The 16,383-nt window shown below is 40.0% G+C and overlaps 1 protein-coding gene across 3 annotated transcripts in view; it reads right to left on the bottom strand.

The window, feature by feature from the left end:
* The window catches only part of Rrp6 (exosome component Rrp6), a 65,457-nt gene that overhangs the window by 11,537 nt on the left and 37,537 nt on the right, over window positions 1-16,383 (bottom strand). For all 3 annotated transcript variants that reach the window (XM_071661056.1, XM_071661131.1, XM_071660991.1), the window contains exons 13-15: window positions 14,405-14,563; window positions 8,012-8,257; window positions 7,407-7,691 (exon numbers count right to left, since the gene is read on the bottom strand). In XM_071661056.1, coding sequence (XP_071517157.1) covers window positions 7,407-7,691; window positions 8,012-8,257; window positions 14,405-14,563 — 690 coding nt within the window. The remainder of the gene's footprint in view (window positions 1-7,406; window positions 7,692-8,011; window positions 8,258-14,404; window positions 14,564-16,383) is intronic.

Below are 16,383 nucleotides of genomic sequence, written 5' to 3'. Positions count from 1 at the left end.
AACGAGCAGCGATGCTAGAAGCAGTGGCGCCATGACCAGCAATAATGCTGCCTGTCCAGTTAAGTTTCCTGTAACTATCACTGCAACTCCACACCTGGCATCATCAGTTTGATCCATGGCACTACAAGTTTAAGGGGAATGTTACTCTTACTAAATTATCCTTCTTACCTCAGGTTGAGCAGAGGGTGACACTCATGTCCGTCTTAGATGATAAGTGGACATGGATCCTGTGCTATGGCATCAGTGTACCTGACAACGCAGATTTGGAATCCACCCTCAACACTATGAAGGAGTACATTCGGAGTCAAGAGCAACGTCATCGTGGATTGAAGGGACTTTTACTCTCGAGTGCCAGAAGCAGGAGAGTTTTGATGGTTTCTTTTGTGCAGAAGAAAACTGCCAACTTCTGTGACACAAGTGACGAGGTGGTATTGAAACGCATGCTAGAAATCAAGGAACTTACAGTGCAAAGTGTGATAGATATATGCAGAACGTTGGAAAGTGCAAACCAGTGTAGTGCAGATAAAAGGCTCACCATTCCATTCAGTTAAGAGACTGTTAAACTATAAGAAAACACAGAAACCAATTAAGGTGAAACCCAGTGCATGCTTTCGATGTGAAAAAAACTGTTGTGCAGATAAACAAGGATGTCAAGCAATCGGCAAGGCCTGCTTAAATTGCCGCACAAAGGAGAAAACAGCAGGGAATTTGCAAAGTGAATCTTCTAAGGGCTCTCTGAAGCAGTTCCAGAAATGAAACTCCAGCACTAGGTGGGATGGTAGAACCGTTTCCCAGCTTTTGGCAGGGGTGTATGCCAACAGAGTGACAGCACGACCAGCACTGTGGGTAGCAGTAATGGTCACACACCCAGCTGGATGCGACACTATCCCATGAAAGCCCGATTCTGGGGCTGAGACGACGGTAATTGCGCTCGACACAGCAAGATTGCTGACAGTGAGGGTCTTTATGCTGCGGGACACTGCCCTCTCACCTGCTTTGGGACCTTCTCATCAAACCTAGAGCTGGGAAGCAGGCAAACCAAGTAGTGTCTGTTGTGAAAAAAGTAATGGAGGCCTTACTCAATTGGTATGACTCTATCGCGCTTGAAATTCTCCTAGAAAATTTTCTCGTGCAAATTCAAACCTGCCTCAGCGGTGGAGTTGCCTAGTTGGCTACATGCATGTGACTCAACACCACCTCAATGTGCAGAACAAGCCACTGCTATAATGGAAGCCTTCCCAAGGGTCTTTAGGACTTCAACAATGCTGAGGGAAATGGATGGGGGTCCCATGCAAATTGAACTGACTGATGATGTTTGTCCACTTGCAGCCATGGCTCCCTGCATGATCCCATACAGCTGGCATGCAGAAATCAAGCAGCAGCCAGATGATCTGCTCACCAAAGACATAATGGAGATGGTGGCCTACCCAATGGCGTGGTGTCATCCAATCGTTCCAGTCCCTAATAAGCCATCAAGAGTAAGATTATGCATTAACCCCACCCATCTCAACTGCTATGTCCGAAGGCTGCTATGCCCTGTGCGATCACCATGTGATGCAGTCACTTCCATTGGATCAGGTGCTAAAAGGTTCACCTCCTTCGACGCTAAAATGGGATTGTAGAAGATGAACAGGACTTGACATGTTTTATAACACTGAAGGGCTGCTACAAGTTCAAACATACAGTCATGGGGCTGGTTTCGTCTGGTGACGAGCATAGTGGACGTGGTGACCAGGCCCTTGGAGATACCCTATAGACCAACAAGACCGAGGACGACATTGTAGCCTATGACATGGTGTACAAAGATCAGCTCGCTCAGTGACGTTGCAATCGATATGGCAACACGTTACACTCTGAGAAGTTCATGTTCGCTGAAAACAAAGTCGAATTCTGCAGCTATTCCACTTCCTCTTTGGGATACACCACTGACACATGGAAGGTGAAAGTGATCGCGGACTTTCTAAGGCCGCAAAATATCATGGATCTTCGATTGTTCATGAGCCTTACCAATCAGTTAGGTAGATTCTCTTCTGCAATATCGGATGCTGCAAAACCTCTTGGAGATCTCCTACAACACAAGAGCAAGTGGCGCTGGTTATTGCATCATGAGGAGGCATCTGAAAAGGTTAAACAGTGTTTCACTACACCACCCATCCCTGGATTCTTTGATCCTTAATTACTCAGGATGCTGCTGGTGGATGCATTGAGAATACATGGATTTGGATTCCTCCTTTTTCAGAAACATATGGAATGTGCAAACTATTGCAGTGCAGCTCCAGATTCTTAACCGATACGGAGTCACAATATGCAGTTATCAAACTGGAGATAGCTGCTGTTCTCTGGGCTATGAGGAGAAGCAGGACTTACCTGACAGGTTTACCTCATTTTGAGCCATCCTCAACAGCATGCTACTTGGCGAGATAGAGAATCCTAGATTGCAGAACATGAGGAAGAAGCTTTGCATACACTCCTTTACATCACGTTGGCAATAGGGCTCTTCTCATTGTGCTCCTGATGTGCTGTCAAGCGCCGGTACAAGATCCAGTCAATCAGGATGATGCAGCAGATAACAACAGAAAGGATTTTTTTTCACACTGCCATTGTCTCCGCTCTCCATACTGTTGGTGAAGAGAGCAACTGTCTGGCACCTCTTAAGGACCAAACCTTAGAGAAGGTTCATGCCAATGTGAAACACGATGCTGAATACATACATCACTTTGAAGGATGTCATACTTGGTGGTTTCCTAGACAACCGACATGAACTTGAACCTCACCTGGGAGCATTCTGGCCAGTGTGCAGTCTGCTTGCAATAGACAACAATCTCATGTACGGATGCAGGTTACGAATACCTCATAGTCTTCGTCAGGAAACACTAGAGCGCCTACATGACTCTCTTCAGGGGATGGAATGCACGGAACAGGTGTGACAGAACACCTAATGGCCCACTATTGACTTGGACATCAAGAATATGATCCCTCGGTGCTCTCAGTGCTGGACCCTCCACCCCAGTCAGTAGAACGAACCACTCTGGTGGGAAGACAACAGCCCAAAAAAGTGTCCAAATGTCTCAGCGGACTTTTATGTAGCTAGTCTTACATAGTTGGTGTATATTGTTCGGATGTCTCCGGATGACCACATGTTTCTGCACGTCCTCGACCAGCATCAATGGATCATCTTGTCCTGGTTCTGTGCTGTTTATGCTCACAGAGAAGTTCCTGTCATTTACAGAATGATGGTGATCTGCAGTTCACATCTTTAACAGTACAGCGATTCCTGGCTTGCTGGGGGTGGAGCATCAGGTGTCTTTAGCACACAACCAACGCATCAATGGACATGTAGAAGCAGCTGTTAAGTCAATGAAAAAACTTATCGTTACAACAACGAAGAAAGGATATGTAGCCAAAGATGAGTTAGCCAGAAGATTGTGGAATTCAGGAACATGCCCCATGCTGAGGGAAGGTCGTCAACTCATCCTGTTCAGCCATCCCATGAGGTCTTCGGTTCTGGTACACCATCACTCATTTGCTCCTGAGTAGCAATGAGCAGCAGATGAATGTAATTCTAAACCAAAATGCCTCAGGAAGCAAGTGAAACTTTGGCATGACTCTACAACTAAATGACTTCCTCCACTACACGTCGGTGTGTACGCTGATGTGCAAAACCATGTGAATGGCCAGTGATAGTGAGTTGGTGTTATCCAGGGGATAGGACGTCAATGAGACTACCTCGAGAGGATTGGCAGTGGCCACACTCTATAGAGGAACAGGAAATTCCTTAAACCATACTATCCACTAATGCCTGAGACAACATCACAACAGGATGTCTCCACATGCAGATAAACAAGACCCTCCCAGCCCACAGCCTCTGCCTCAATGTAATGGCTGCCAAAGGAAGCTTCCGCAGCAGCTAAAAATGCGATTGGACTCTCACACCTACAGCAATGAAGCCTAGTTGTTAGGTGAGACATTAAGTCGTTAGCTACAAATGTCTTGGAGAAGGTGTGTGATTGTTAAGCTACAGTGTTAACCATCGTTCAGTATGAATGAGTTTTGCAACTACTGAGGCCAAGAGTCGAACAAGAGTTGAATACATAAGCATGGGTGAAAGACACAAATGAAATGTGTTAGTCGAGTGTTTTCGAATGAAACCCTTGGTTTACATTGTAACCCTCCATAGCTAGGTGAGACAGTTCACAGTCACAGCTTAAGGTGTAAGCACACCTTCTTCTGCCCTGCCTATTAAACATGCTCTAAACTCATTATTGGTCACTGTATTGGTTTCATTTGCTGCTCTCTGTATATATTTTGCACTAATATATTGGTGCATTAACAAACTACGCATCGAAACAGAACACTATGTCATCTGCAAACAGTAACTGATTTGCCTCCCCCCACCCCCACCAATGCACAGCATATCATAAACCTGCTACTAACTCTAAGACCCTTGCATTCATCTCCCTCACCACCCTATCTATGAACAGATTAAGCAGCCACAGAGACATGAAACATTCTTGACAAAGACCCAACTTCATTGGGAACCACTCATCCTCCTCCCTTTCTACTTGCACAATAACTTGCACTACCTTTACATAAAAGATTATATACCATGCAAACAATGCTAAACTTGTTCCTTTCTAGTTCGTGAAATCATTTTTACAACTTCTACTTTTTTCCATACCTGATTGCTGCTTACCATGTTAGCACGACCTTGCTAACACGGGAAACAGAGATCAAGTAAAAAAACTCTTAATCTCTCATTACTTACTTGGTCAAACCATCTCACACTATATACTGTTGTCAAACGTTCCATTTCCAACCCATCCACTCTCCTCAGCACATCCTCATCTATAGCCCACGCCTTGTATCTATATAATCTTGTTGGGATTGCTATACCCTCAAACATACCCATTTTTGCCCTCCCTTTCTAAATATTCATCAGTGATCCCAGAACTTTTGCCCCCTCACCCAATCTATGACTCAATCCTGTTTCCATGGTTCCATTCATGGATGTGTCCACTTCCAGGTATCTAAAACATTTAACTTTCTATTTTCTCACTTCAAACCTAAACTCCAACTAACCTGTCCCTTAACCCTGATAAACCTAATAACTTTGCTTTCATTTATATTTACCCTCAATTTTCTATTATCACACACTTCCAAACTCCATCACCAACATTTGCAGTTTCTCTCTAGAATCAGCAAACAACAAATGACTTGCTTCCACGGCCCTTCGCATCCCCTGCGGACTGCATACTTGCCCCACTCTCCAAGATTTTCATATTTACCTCCCTCACTACCTCATCTATAAACAAATTAAACAGCCATGGTGACACTACACACCCCCTGGTGCAAACTAACCTTCACTTGGAACCACTCATTCTTCTCTTTTCCTACTAGTACACATGCCTTACACCCTTGATACAAACTTCTCACTTCTAGCAGTTTTCCTCCCATGCCACATACCTTTAAGACTTTCAACAAAGCAGCTCTATCAACCCTATCATATGCTTTATCCAGATCCATAAATGCCATATACAAATCCATCAGCAAGCACCTGACCCACACATCCTCTACCACTTCTAAAACCACAGTTCTTTCCCAATCTGATGTTCAGTACACAATTCCACCCTCTCAATTTTGCTGCTCTCCCAAACAACTTACCAGCTACACTCAACAGACTTATACCTTAGTAGTTTGAACTCACATTTGTTCCCACTTGCCTTTATGCAATGGCACTACCCATGCATTCTGCCAATTCTTAGACACCTTACCATGATCCAATGTATTTGTAAAGTCATCTCGTGCATACCATTTTTCCAAGGTGCCATACACACTTTTCAAATCCTTAAACACCAGCTTCACATCCACTCTTCATTGCAACCATCATTTCATCAACACTCAAAAGTTTTCCATTTCTTTATGCCTCACCATTCTTCTCACCTCTTTCACGATACCTTCACCTCCCTTCTCGATTTGGCAATTTTCTTACCTCCAATCTTAAAATGGCAATATCCATGGCTCTCTTACCATCTTCTGAAATCAGTTCTTTAAATGCCCTCTACATCCCTTGCAAGCTTTATCCTGTCATAATTAATCTTTCCAGCTTCTCGCTTTTCACACTGACCATGCTTCTACTTCCTTAACAACTTGTTATCAATCCTTCATGCACGATCCTCATTTGCTCTCCTTTTATTCACAGGTCATTTTGTTTCTTTTTCATTCAAAATTTTTGGGTAGCAAGGAAGAAGTCTAACTCTAGGGAATTAAGCATTCATGCTCTTAAGGCGTTTAAAGTTAGGGATCGTAATTTTGCCAAATCAGATCCCCTAAAAGAGGCACATATACACTTCATCCACCCAAGGAGATGGGAACATCACCAATGATAACACATAGATATATATTTATGACTCAGTATTTAATACTCTTTGCTCTCCATTCAAAACCAATTTTTTCTAGAATATTTAGCATCTCTTCTAAGCTCAATTTCTTCTGGTCTTTCAACTTTCTAAAATCATGATTCCACTGCGTTGTTCCTCTTCACTAAGTACACTGTAATCCATATTCTCAAATTATGTCATTAAAATGAATAAGAATAAAATAGTAATTTTTATACCTAATTGCTTCTTTTTCCTTAACTAGGCAACAACAGGAGCAAACAAACAAATTCCTCAGTTACAGAGATCCACTCTTTGTAATTTACAGTGTATTGAAACCAAAGCCGACCAATCACAAATAAGCTCCACACATTATTGCATGGTGTACCTTGACTCCTTCAGATGCATCACTACTTGTGTCTCACATCGATTCAATTATTTCATAACACCTACAACTCTCACCTAAATGATTAAACTTTGATACCACAAAGCCTCCTTCATTCCATCTGATTTTTGGTCTAACCTTTCTCCTTCTTCCCTCCATTTCTGACTTGTGGATCCTCTTAGCCAGTCTTTTTTTTCACTCATTCTCGCCCTGTGTTTGAACCATTTCTGAACATTCTGGTCAGCCCTCTCAGTTAAACTACATTTGCTGCCACATCTCACTTTTACTCCATCATTTAATACATGATCAACCCATTTCACACCACAAATCATCATCACATGTGCCATTTCCAAAACATCCACAATCTTTCTTTCTTATACATTCAAGGCCCAAGTCTTACATCCACATAATACTACCAGAACTACTATATCATCAAATATACCCATCTCTAACAGACAATGACCTTGCCTTCCAAACCCAGGATATCTACTCCATTTCCTTCCCTGTGACTCATTTCATCAATATGGTTTAATCTGCTGCCACATCCATTCATAGGAAGTACCAAAAGCACTCCAGGTCCACTACTGAAAGCTAACCAAAATAATTCACAAAAAAACACAGACAAATATTAACAACTAATCACATACCTTCCCTCTGAATCTCTCCTTGATATGCTGTTTATTTCTTTCCACTTTCTCTTTTGCCTTCTGGAATATAGTGTAATCTGCAGATGCATAATCAAAACTTTTCTTAGATGTTAGTCCATCACCCTTATTTTCACTGGGTGCTGATGAATCATTTGATAACTCTCCTTCTTCCATTTCAGCATCCTTCTCTGTTTCCTTTACCTGATCAACTCGTTTCATCTTTAATGATTCCTTATTCTCTTCTTCTGATCTTCTTTTCAATGACTTTTTCTTCATTTCAGGAATCTGATGTGGTATGTTATGATAATTATTAGGGAAGCAAAGTGATAAGCCTGTAAACAATACCTAATCCAAAATAAAAAAACATTCCAACTAGTTTTGAATGCTGGGTTTTAAACACATGAACTGCAAGAAATACATGGTGATATAAGCATCTAGAAAATCATCTGCGTATGTATATATCATCCAGCCTATGTGTGGGAAACAGCTAAACTGTTTATTTCAAGGAAACCAATTTCATTACATTAATGTCAGAAAACAAATATGTTAGGCAGGCCTGAACCTGCAGAAAAGGTACTTAACAAAATATTTCAGAAACTGCTTACCTCCTCACTTAAAATCATTGGTCTATGAGGGCCTCTTTTCTTTTTTTTTTCTGCTGTACTTGATTCTTGTTCAGAATGTAAGATTTTTGACTTTACGTGATGTGGAGAATGTTTCTCACTAAACTTCAGGACTGGCTCAGCAGTAACTGTCAAATCTCCTTCTACATTATCCTTCCTTACCACACTATTAGATTCTTCTGAATTGTTTGGGGTATTCTGTGTTAGTGAAAAGAAGTGCTCCTTAACCTGAAATACAAAGTATGAAATTAATAAGGTAAATTGGAAAACTAATCTGCTATTGTAAAGTAACGTCTAGCTTACTGGCAAAAGTGGCAGACAACAATATAACATGTTTGCTGAACTCAGTGTAAGCTTTGGTTCGGAAACTTTATGTATATACATCTGTGTATTTCAGCTGACTTGATAACGAGAAGTGTGCTTCCCTAAGAAGCTTATCATGTTCCACATAACTCTGGTAGTTACATGGTCTATTTGTAAAACAAAGCCAAGCTGGTGGAATGATGAAATAAAAAATGCCTGTTGTTTGACAAAGTAGCTCATAAGGAACTCAGAGAATCTAATAACAAACATGAGAGTAATGTATGTAAATCTGCATAGAGAAAGTAACAGAGTTATACAAAAAAAGTAAACATTATGAAGCATTCATTACTCAAAATAGAAAAAACTAAGGAGTTTTGCAGTTATATTAGAAGCCAGGGAGTCTTTACCAAGTAAACAGGTCCATTAATTACAGAAAACGGTGACGACTTAAGACAGCGAAGCCATGGCAAAAATATTAAATGACTTTTTTTGCATCTGTATTTACGATTGAAGATACAACCCATGGGCTGTATTGTAAGGTATCAAAATTTGTCGACGATATAAAGATGGAAAATAAATCTACAAATGAACTTGAATGCCTACAGCTTCAAAATGACAGAGACAAATTGACTGAAAAGCTGAGGGCATACTTTCAGCAATAAACAGAATGAAAATAAATATAAAGCAGGTCCTTATAAGTTTATCCAAGAACAATGAAAGAGATGAAAAATGAGATAGTGAAGCCCTTGACAGCTCTTCTGAATAAGTCACTTGCTACAGGAAAAGTTCCATATGAATGGAAGTTTGCCAATATAACACTGACATTAAAAAAAAACTAATAAGTTGCTGCCTAGAAATTAACATCGTATTAGCTTAAAGTCTGTATTTGGAAAACTTATGGAAACCATTATTCAAGACAGAATTGTAAACCATTAAAAGTCCACCTCTTAATAAATGATTCTCAGCATGGTTTTTGATGAAGTCACTCATGCCTGACAAATCTGCTTGATTTCTTTTATGATACAATCAACATGTAAGATGAAAGTAAAGCAGATGATGTTATCTATCTGGACTTTCAGAGCTTTCAATAAGGTTCCACATCAAAGATTACTAGCAAAATTTAAGTCACTCTTTGATGAGGTTGTACTTCATTGGATAGGAAACTGGTTAACTAGCTGAAAAATAAATAGTAGTGATTAATGGTCAAGTCCCACAAGTATCAATCTTGGGACCAATTCTCTCTCTCATATATATCACTGATAATGACAATGGGCTGCATTGTAAGATATCAAAATCTGTTGACGATACAAAGCTGGAAAATATATATACAAATGAACTTGAATGCCTAAGCTTCAGACTGACATACACAAACTGATGAACTGGGCTCATAAGTGGCAAATGAATTTTTATATCTATAAGTGCAAAGTTTTACATATTGGTAGTGAAACAAAAAGGCAAGCTACAGAATGAATTCTGTTGAATTACAAAAGGTAAATGAGGAAAAAGACTTGGGTGTAATAATCTCTGGTGACCTAGTAAGCAGTGCATAGAAGCAATGAAAAGAGCAAACGAAATTCTTGGTTGAATAAGCAGAGCCTTCAAATCTATGTCCAGGGTAATCGTCCACATCTTGAATACTGTGTTCAGTATTGGTTTCCCTACCTAAAAAAGACGAAGACAGAACGTACAGACTACAGCCCTGAGCTAACAAGATGATTCTCTGACTGGGAAACAAATCCTTTGAGATGAGATTAAACAACTTGAATCTATTTAGCTTAGAAAAGAGAAAGTTAAGAGGTGATCTAACATAAGTATTAAAAAATGATCAAAAGCTTTGATAATCTTCATCTAACAAGTTGCTTAAGACTTGATTCATCTAATCTGTGTCAATGTGTATAGATGTAAACATGATAAGAAGAGAGGAGAGATAGGAAGTATGTTTGAGGAAAGAAAGCTGGATGTTCTGGATGAGTGAAACAAAACTCAAGTGTAAAGGGGAAGGAGTACCACTACTCATGAAGTAGGAGTTGTGGGAGTGTGAATGAGTGTAAGGATGTAAATTCTTGACTGGTGCAGGGAAAAATGAAAATGGGCAGCAATAACTGGCTGGTTTTTTATGCTTATGCACATGGCTGTGAGAAGAAAGATAATGAGAGGCAAGTGTATTATGTAGCCGCTGAGTGAGTGTCAGCAGTTTTGTTGTAAAAGACAGGGTGTTAGTGAGGGATGATTTCAATAAGAAGGTAAGTAATGAGGCAGCTGAAGGTATACTTGGGAACAAGGGGTATTCAGTATCATGAATGGAAATGGTGAACAGCCTGAGGAGCTGTGTGCTGAAATAGGGATGGTGATCGGGAATACCTGGTTTAAAAATAGAGGCATACGCAAGTATATGTATGTGAAAAGGAGAGATGGTTCATGAGCATTATTGGATTATATATAAATGGATAAGCATCTGAAAGAGACTTCTGGACACAATGTACTGAGAGGGGCAGCTCGTGGAATGTCTGATCATTATCTTGTGGAGGCAAAGGTGAAGATCTGTAGAGGGTTTAGGAAAAGAGGAAACAATGTCAGTGAAAAAAGAGCTGTGAGAGTAAGCAAGCTTGGAAAAGAGACTTGTGTGATAAAATACCAGGAGAGACTGAATGTAAAATGGCAAAAGGTGAGAGTACATGAATAAACAGAAGCGAGTAAGGAATGGGAGGTATTTAAGAAAGCAGTGCTGGCATGTGTGAGAAATACATGTGGCATGTGAAAGGTGTGTGGTGGGCAGATTAGAAAGGGTAAAAAGTAGTAGGATGAAAAAGTAAAGTTGCAAGTGAAAGAGAAAAGAGAGGCATTTGGGTGGCATAGACATGAAAGAGGTGCAAATAATTTGAAGAATGTATGTGAGAAATACTTAGAAAAGCAAATGGATTTGTATGTAGCATTTATGGATCTGGAGAAGGCATATGATACAGAGTTGATAGAGATGCTCTGTGGAAGGTATTACGAATATATGGTGTGGGAAGCAAGTTGTTAGAAGCAGTGAAAAGTTTTTATCGAGGATGTAAGGCATATGTACATGTAGGAAGAGAGGAAAGTGATTGGTTCTCAGGGAATGTTGGTTTGCAGCAGGGGTGCATGATGTCTCCATGGTTGTTTAATTGGTTTATGGATGGGTTGTTAGGGAGGTGAATGCAAGAGTTTTGGAAAGAGGGGCAAGTATGCAGTCTGTTGTGGATGAGAGAGCTTGGGAAGTGAGTCAGTTGTTCTTTGCTGATGATACAGCGCTGGTGGCTGATTCGGGTGAGAAACTGCAAATGCTGGTGACTGAGTTTGGTAAAGTGTGTGAAAGAAGAAAGCTGAGAGTAAATGTGAACAAGAGCAAGGTTATTTGGTACAGTAGGGTTGAGGGACAAGTCAACTGGGAGGTAAGTTTGAATGGAGAAAAACTGGAGGAAGTGAAGAGTTTTAGATATCTGGGAGTGGATTTGGCAGTGGATGGAACCATGGAAGTGGAAGTGAATCACAGGGTGGGAGAAGGGGCGAAAGTTCTGGGAGTGTTGAAAAATGTGTGGAAGTCGAGAATGTTATCTTTGAAAGCAAAAATGGGTATGTTTGAAGGAATTGTGGTTCCAACAATGTTATATGGTTGCGAGGCGTGGGTTATAGATAGAGTTGTGCGAAGGAGGGTGGATGTGCTGGAAATGAGATGTTTGAGGACAATATGTGGTGTGAGGTGGTTTAATCAAGTAAGTAATGAAAGGGTAAGAGAGATGTGTGGTGATAAAAAGAGTGTGGTTGAGAGAGCAGAAGAGGGTGTTTTGAAATGGTTTGGTCACATAGAGAGAATGAAAGAGGAATGATAAAGAGGATATATGTGTCAGAGGTGGAGGGAACAAGGAGAAGTGGGAGACTAAATTGGAGGTGGAAAGATGGAAAGAAAAAGATTTTGAATGATCAGGGCCTGGACATGCAGGACGGTGAAAGGAGTGCAAGGAATAGAGTGAACTGGAATGATGTGGTATACTGGGGCCGACGTGCTGTCACTGGACTGAACCAGGGCATGTGAAGCGTTTGGGGTAAACCATGGAATGTTTTGTGGGACCTGGATGTGTAAAGGGAGCTGTGGTTTTAGTACATTATACACGACAGCTAGAGACTGAGTGTGAATGAATGTGGCCTTTGTGTCTTTTCCTAGTGCTACCTTGCAGTGGCGGGTGGTGACGGGAATGAATAAGGGCAGACAGTATGAATTATATACATGAGTATATATGTATATGTCTGTGTGTGTATATATATATGTTGAGATGTATAGGTATGTATATGTGTGTGTGTGGACGTGTATGTATAAGCATGTGTATGTGGGTGGGTTGGGCCATTCTTTCGTCTGTTTCCTTGCGCTACCTCGCTAACGTGGGAGACAGCAACAAAAGTATAATAAATAAATAAAATATAAAGGAAAATGGTAGGAGGTCAAGAAGAGGGTACAGAGGTTGAAAAAGAGGGTAAATGAGTTGGGGTAAGCAAGTACCCATAAACTTTAGGGAGAATAAGATGATGCTTTGGAAAGAAGTTAATAACGTGCAAAACACAAGATGACAAATAGGGTCATCAGAGAAAGGGGAATAAGGGAAAGTGGTAACAGGTAATGATAAAGTTATTTGGAGAAGAACTGAGTATTATGAAAGACTGAGGAATGTATTTGATGACAGGGTGGCAGATGTAGTTTTTTTTTTGGGTTGAGGTGGTATGCAAAGTGAAACAGTCACGGAAAATGGTTTGGTGAAGACAGTAGAGGTGGTGAAAGTTTTATGTAAGATGAAATGTGGCAAGGCAGCTGGAATGGATGGTACTGTAGTTGAATTTATTACAAAAAAGGGAGACTATGTTGATTGGTTAGTAAGGATTTTCATAGTATCCCTGGGGATAGGGGAGAAAGAATACTTCCCACGCATTCCTCACGTGTCGTAGAAGGCGACTAAGGGGACGGGAGTGGGGGGCTGGAAACCCTCCCCTCCTTGTATTTTAACTTTCTAAAAGGGGAAACAAAAGAGGGAGTCACACGGGGAGTGCTCATCCTCCTTGAAGGCTGATTGGGGTGTCTAAATGTGTGTGGATGTAACCAAGATGAGAAAAAAGGAGAGATAGGTAGTATGTTTGAGGAAAGGAACCTGGATGTTTTGGCTCTGAGTGAAACGAAGCTCAAGGGTAAAGGGGAAGAGTGGTTTGGGAATGTCTTGGGAGTAATGTCAGGGGTTAGTGAGAGGACAAGAGCAAGGGAAGGAGTAGCACTACTCCTGAAACAGGAGTGGTGGGAGTATGTGATAGAGTGTAAGAAAGTAAACTCTAGATTACATCAGTGATGAAAAGGTAATAGAGAGGTGTAATAAAAAAAAGTACGGTTGAGAGAGCTGAAGAGGGTATGCTGAAATGGTCTGGAGAATGAGTGAGAAGTTGACAAAGAGGATATCCGTGTCAGAAGTGGAGGGTGAGAGGTGTGCCTGAGACAGAGTGAATTGGAAGGATGTGGTATACTGGGGTCGATCTGCTGTCAACTAACTGAACCAGGGCTTGTAATGCAGTTGGGGTAAACCATGGAAACATTGGTGGGGCCTGCTAGTGGATAGGGAGCTTTAGTTTTGGTGCCTTACATATGACAGCTCAAGAATGGTGAGCAGATGAGGCCTTTCATTCTGTTCCTATTGCCATCTCACTAATGTGGGAAACGGCAATGTAGTGCAAAAAAATCTATTTCTTCTTTCTATGTACACCAAACATTTTGGATTGTGAATTTTAAGTAAAAGAATACATCTATTATTCATTAAGTTACATGGTAACAGGCTACTTACCTAAATCACATGGTGTAACTTTTATGCTGAACTGAAAATGTCACATATATATGGCTGATTTTGAAGCATAAAATTATGCCTGTTAAAAACAAGACAATACCCAGATTTCTTACAAAATGTTATACTTATGAAATTTTGCCCAAAAGTTCATTTCAACTTCCTTCTGCCACTACTGAAGGAATACAAAACTTCTCAGGTTATAAATAATGAACGAAAAAATGACTAACACACATACCCTATCAATCCGCTCAAGATCTTCAGTCCCTTCTTCCTTCTTTTTCTTCTCTTCATCTGGTGCTGGCTTCATCTCCACGTATGCAGTATACCTCTCATATGGACTCATAAAGATCTGCGTTACTTGTATATGTTCATGTCCTCTGTGTTGTAACTGATTCTGCAAAAAATTATGAAAACAGTGCAATTTATCTTTCATCTCAGAATCATTATCACAATCTAAAGCTACAACATTGTTACCCAAAATAAGTCCCCATACAGAGAGCATGTAACTCAGAGTAAGATATTTTCATACTATCTGACAAGAACTGCCATACCAGCAGTGCTTTTACTTGGTCTACAATGATAAATCAATTCAGAGTGTAAAGTGACTTTTATTTGTAAGGAAATCAATGCTTTCACTTTAATACTGGGCAGGGGTTGAGGTTGTCTGTGAGTGATGTTGGGTGTATTACATGCCTGATTAATATCATAGTGGGAACAGTTCACTGATAATATGTGAGTACAGTAGATGTATATGACAAACCAAGCCTAGAGGATGCATCATCAGTTTGCTCACTCCACCTGAAGAAACACACAGATCTGATACAAAATTTCTGACACATGGCAACAAAATTTCTTCCTACAGCAAATTCATAGAGGCATTAAAGGTTACAAACCTGTACATTTTGGAAGACAGATGAAGGACAGGAAACATAACTACATCTTTCAAACTTCTGCATTAATCTAACAGTGTCAACAGACAGTACAGTCTTCAAAATTAGCAAAGGAAGATCAACTAAAGGAAAGAGCAAGAAGCTGTGAAACAAATCACTTACAGAAGATTTGAAGTACAGATGTATTTCACCATAACAAAAGGATCTGAACCAAGCACTTATTATTATGATTTTAACATTTGCCATTTCCTGCAATATCATTATAATTATTCTCATCACTGTTAATACTGTACTAACATCATTCTCTATCATCAGTATTTCCCTTTATCCTTCCTTTCTTATTCTTCTCCTTTTATCTTCTTCCTTTTCTCACTTGTTTCCTTCCTTCTATCTCCTTCCTTAAGCATCCCTGCATTCCTCCCTTTCAATCAAAATGCTGATGAATGATTCTCCAAAAATACAGCAGAATCACACACACAGACACACAAACACACACACACACCATATGCTTGTCTATCACTGGCAAGTAAGTTTATTACTTCGAAATGTTTGCTGTTTCTTGCATGATAAGGAAGTTTATATCAAGAAAAATACTATATGTTGGTCAAGAAAGACAAATGAAATAATCAAAAACTAGTTTTGGTACATTTGCAGGAGTTGGTCCAGTACACCAATTAAACCCTTCCATAAATGTACAGCATATACTATCATGAAAATTATCTTCAAAGCCAATTTAGTACGAAAATTCCATGCAAAACACAAGGAAAAGGTAATAGCAAAAATGTTACAGCTACATCTTCAGGTTTAACATGAGGAATTCCTCACCCACAGTGACATGAGAGCCAATCAGTAGGGCAGACTGACCCATGCCTGCAGCTTGGTCTATCACAACCATAGAGGATCATTATCACCAACATCCCAAAATACCAATGTCACCTCTCCTTTACACCTACCTTGTGGTAACAGTCAGGTCCAATGGAAATTTACTTGTTTCTGAGCTCTTGCTATCTTTGTTACTCAGAGTCAAAAGTTATACACTATATATAAGAAATATCAGATCTGGGCTACACCATACAAATGAAAAGTATTGAACAAAACTTATGTCTAAATGTTAAATATCTGCACTTAAAGTTCTTCAATGGTTAGAAAAGAAAATTGTTACGGGGTATGAAAACTTTTCATTTTCACATTTCAAACAATAATAAGTACTTGATAAAACTATACAAATAAACAAAATGAATAAATATGCATCACAAACTCATGAACACACCACACTTCTCACAGTACAGCGTAATACCCACAAGAAAATTTCCTTTAAACGTTT

Source organism: Panulirus ornatus, chromosome 1 (assembly GCF_036320965.1).
Source record: "Panulirus ornatus isolate Po-2019 chromosome 1, ASM3632096v1, whole genome shotgun sequence".
Classification (NCBI taxonomy): Eukaryota; Metazoa; Arthropoda; class Malacostraca; order Decapoda; family Palinuridae; genus Panulirus; species Panulirus ornatus.
Note: the sequence above shows the minus strand (reverse complement) of the source record. Positions and strands in the feature narration are given on the sequence as shown.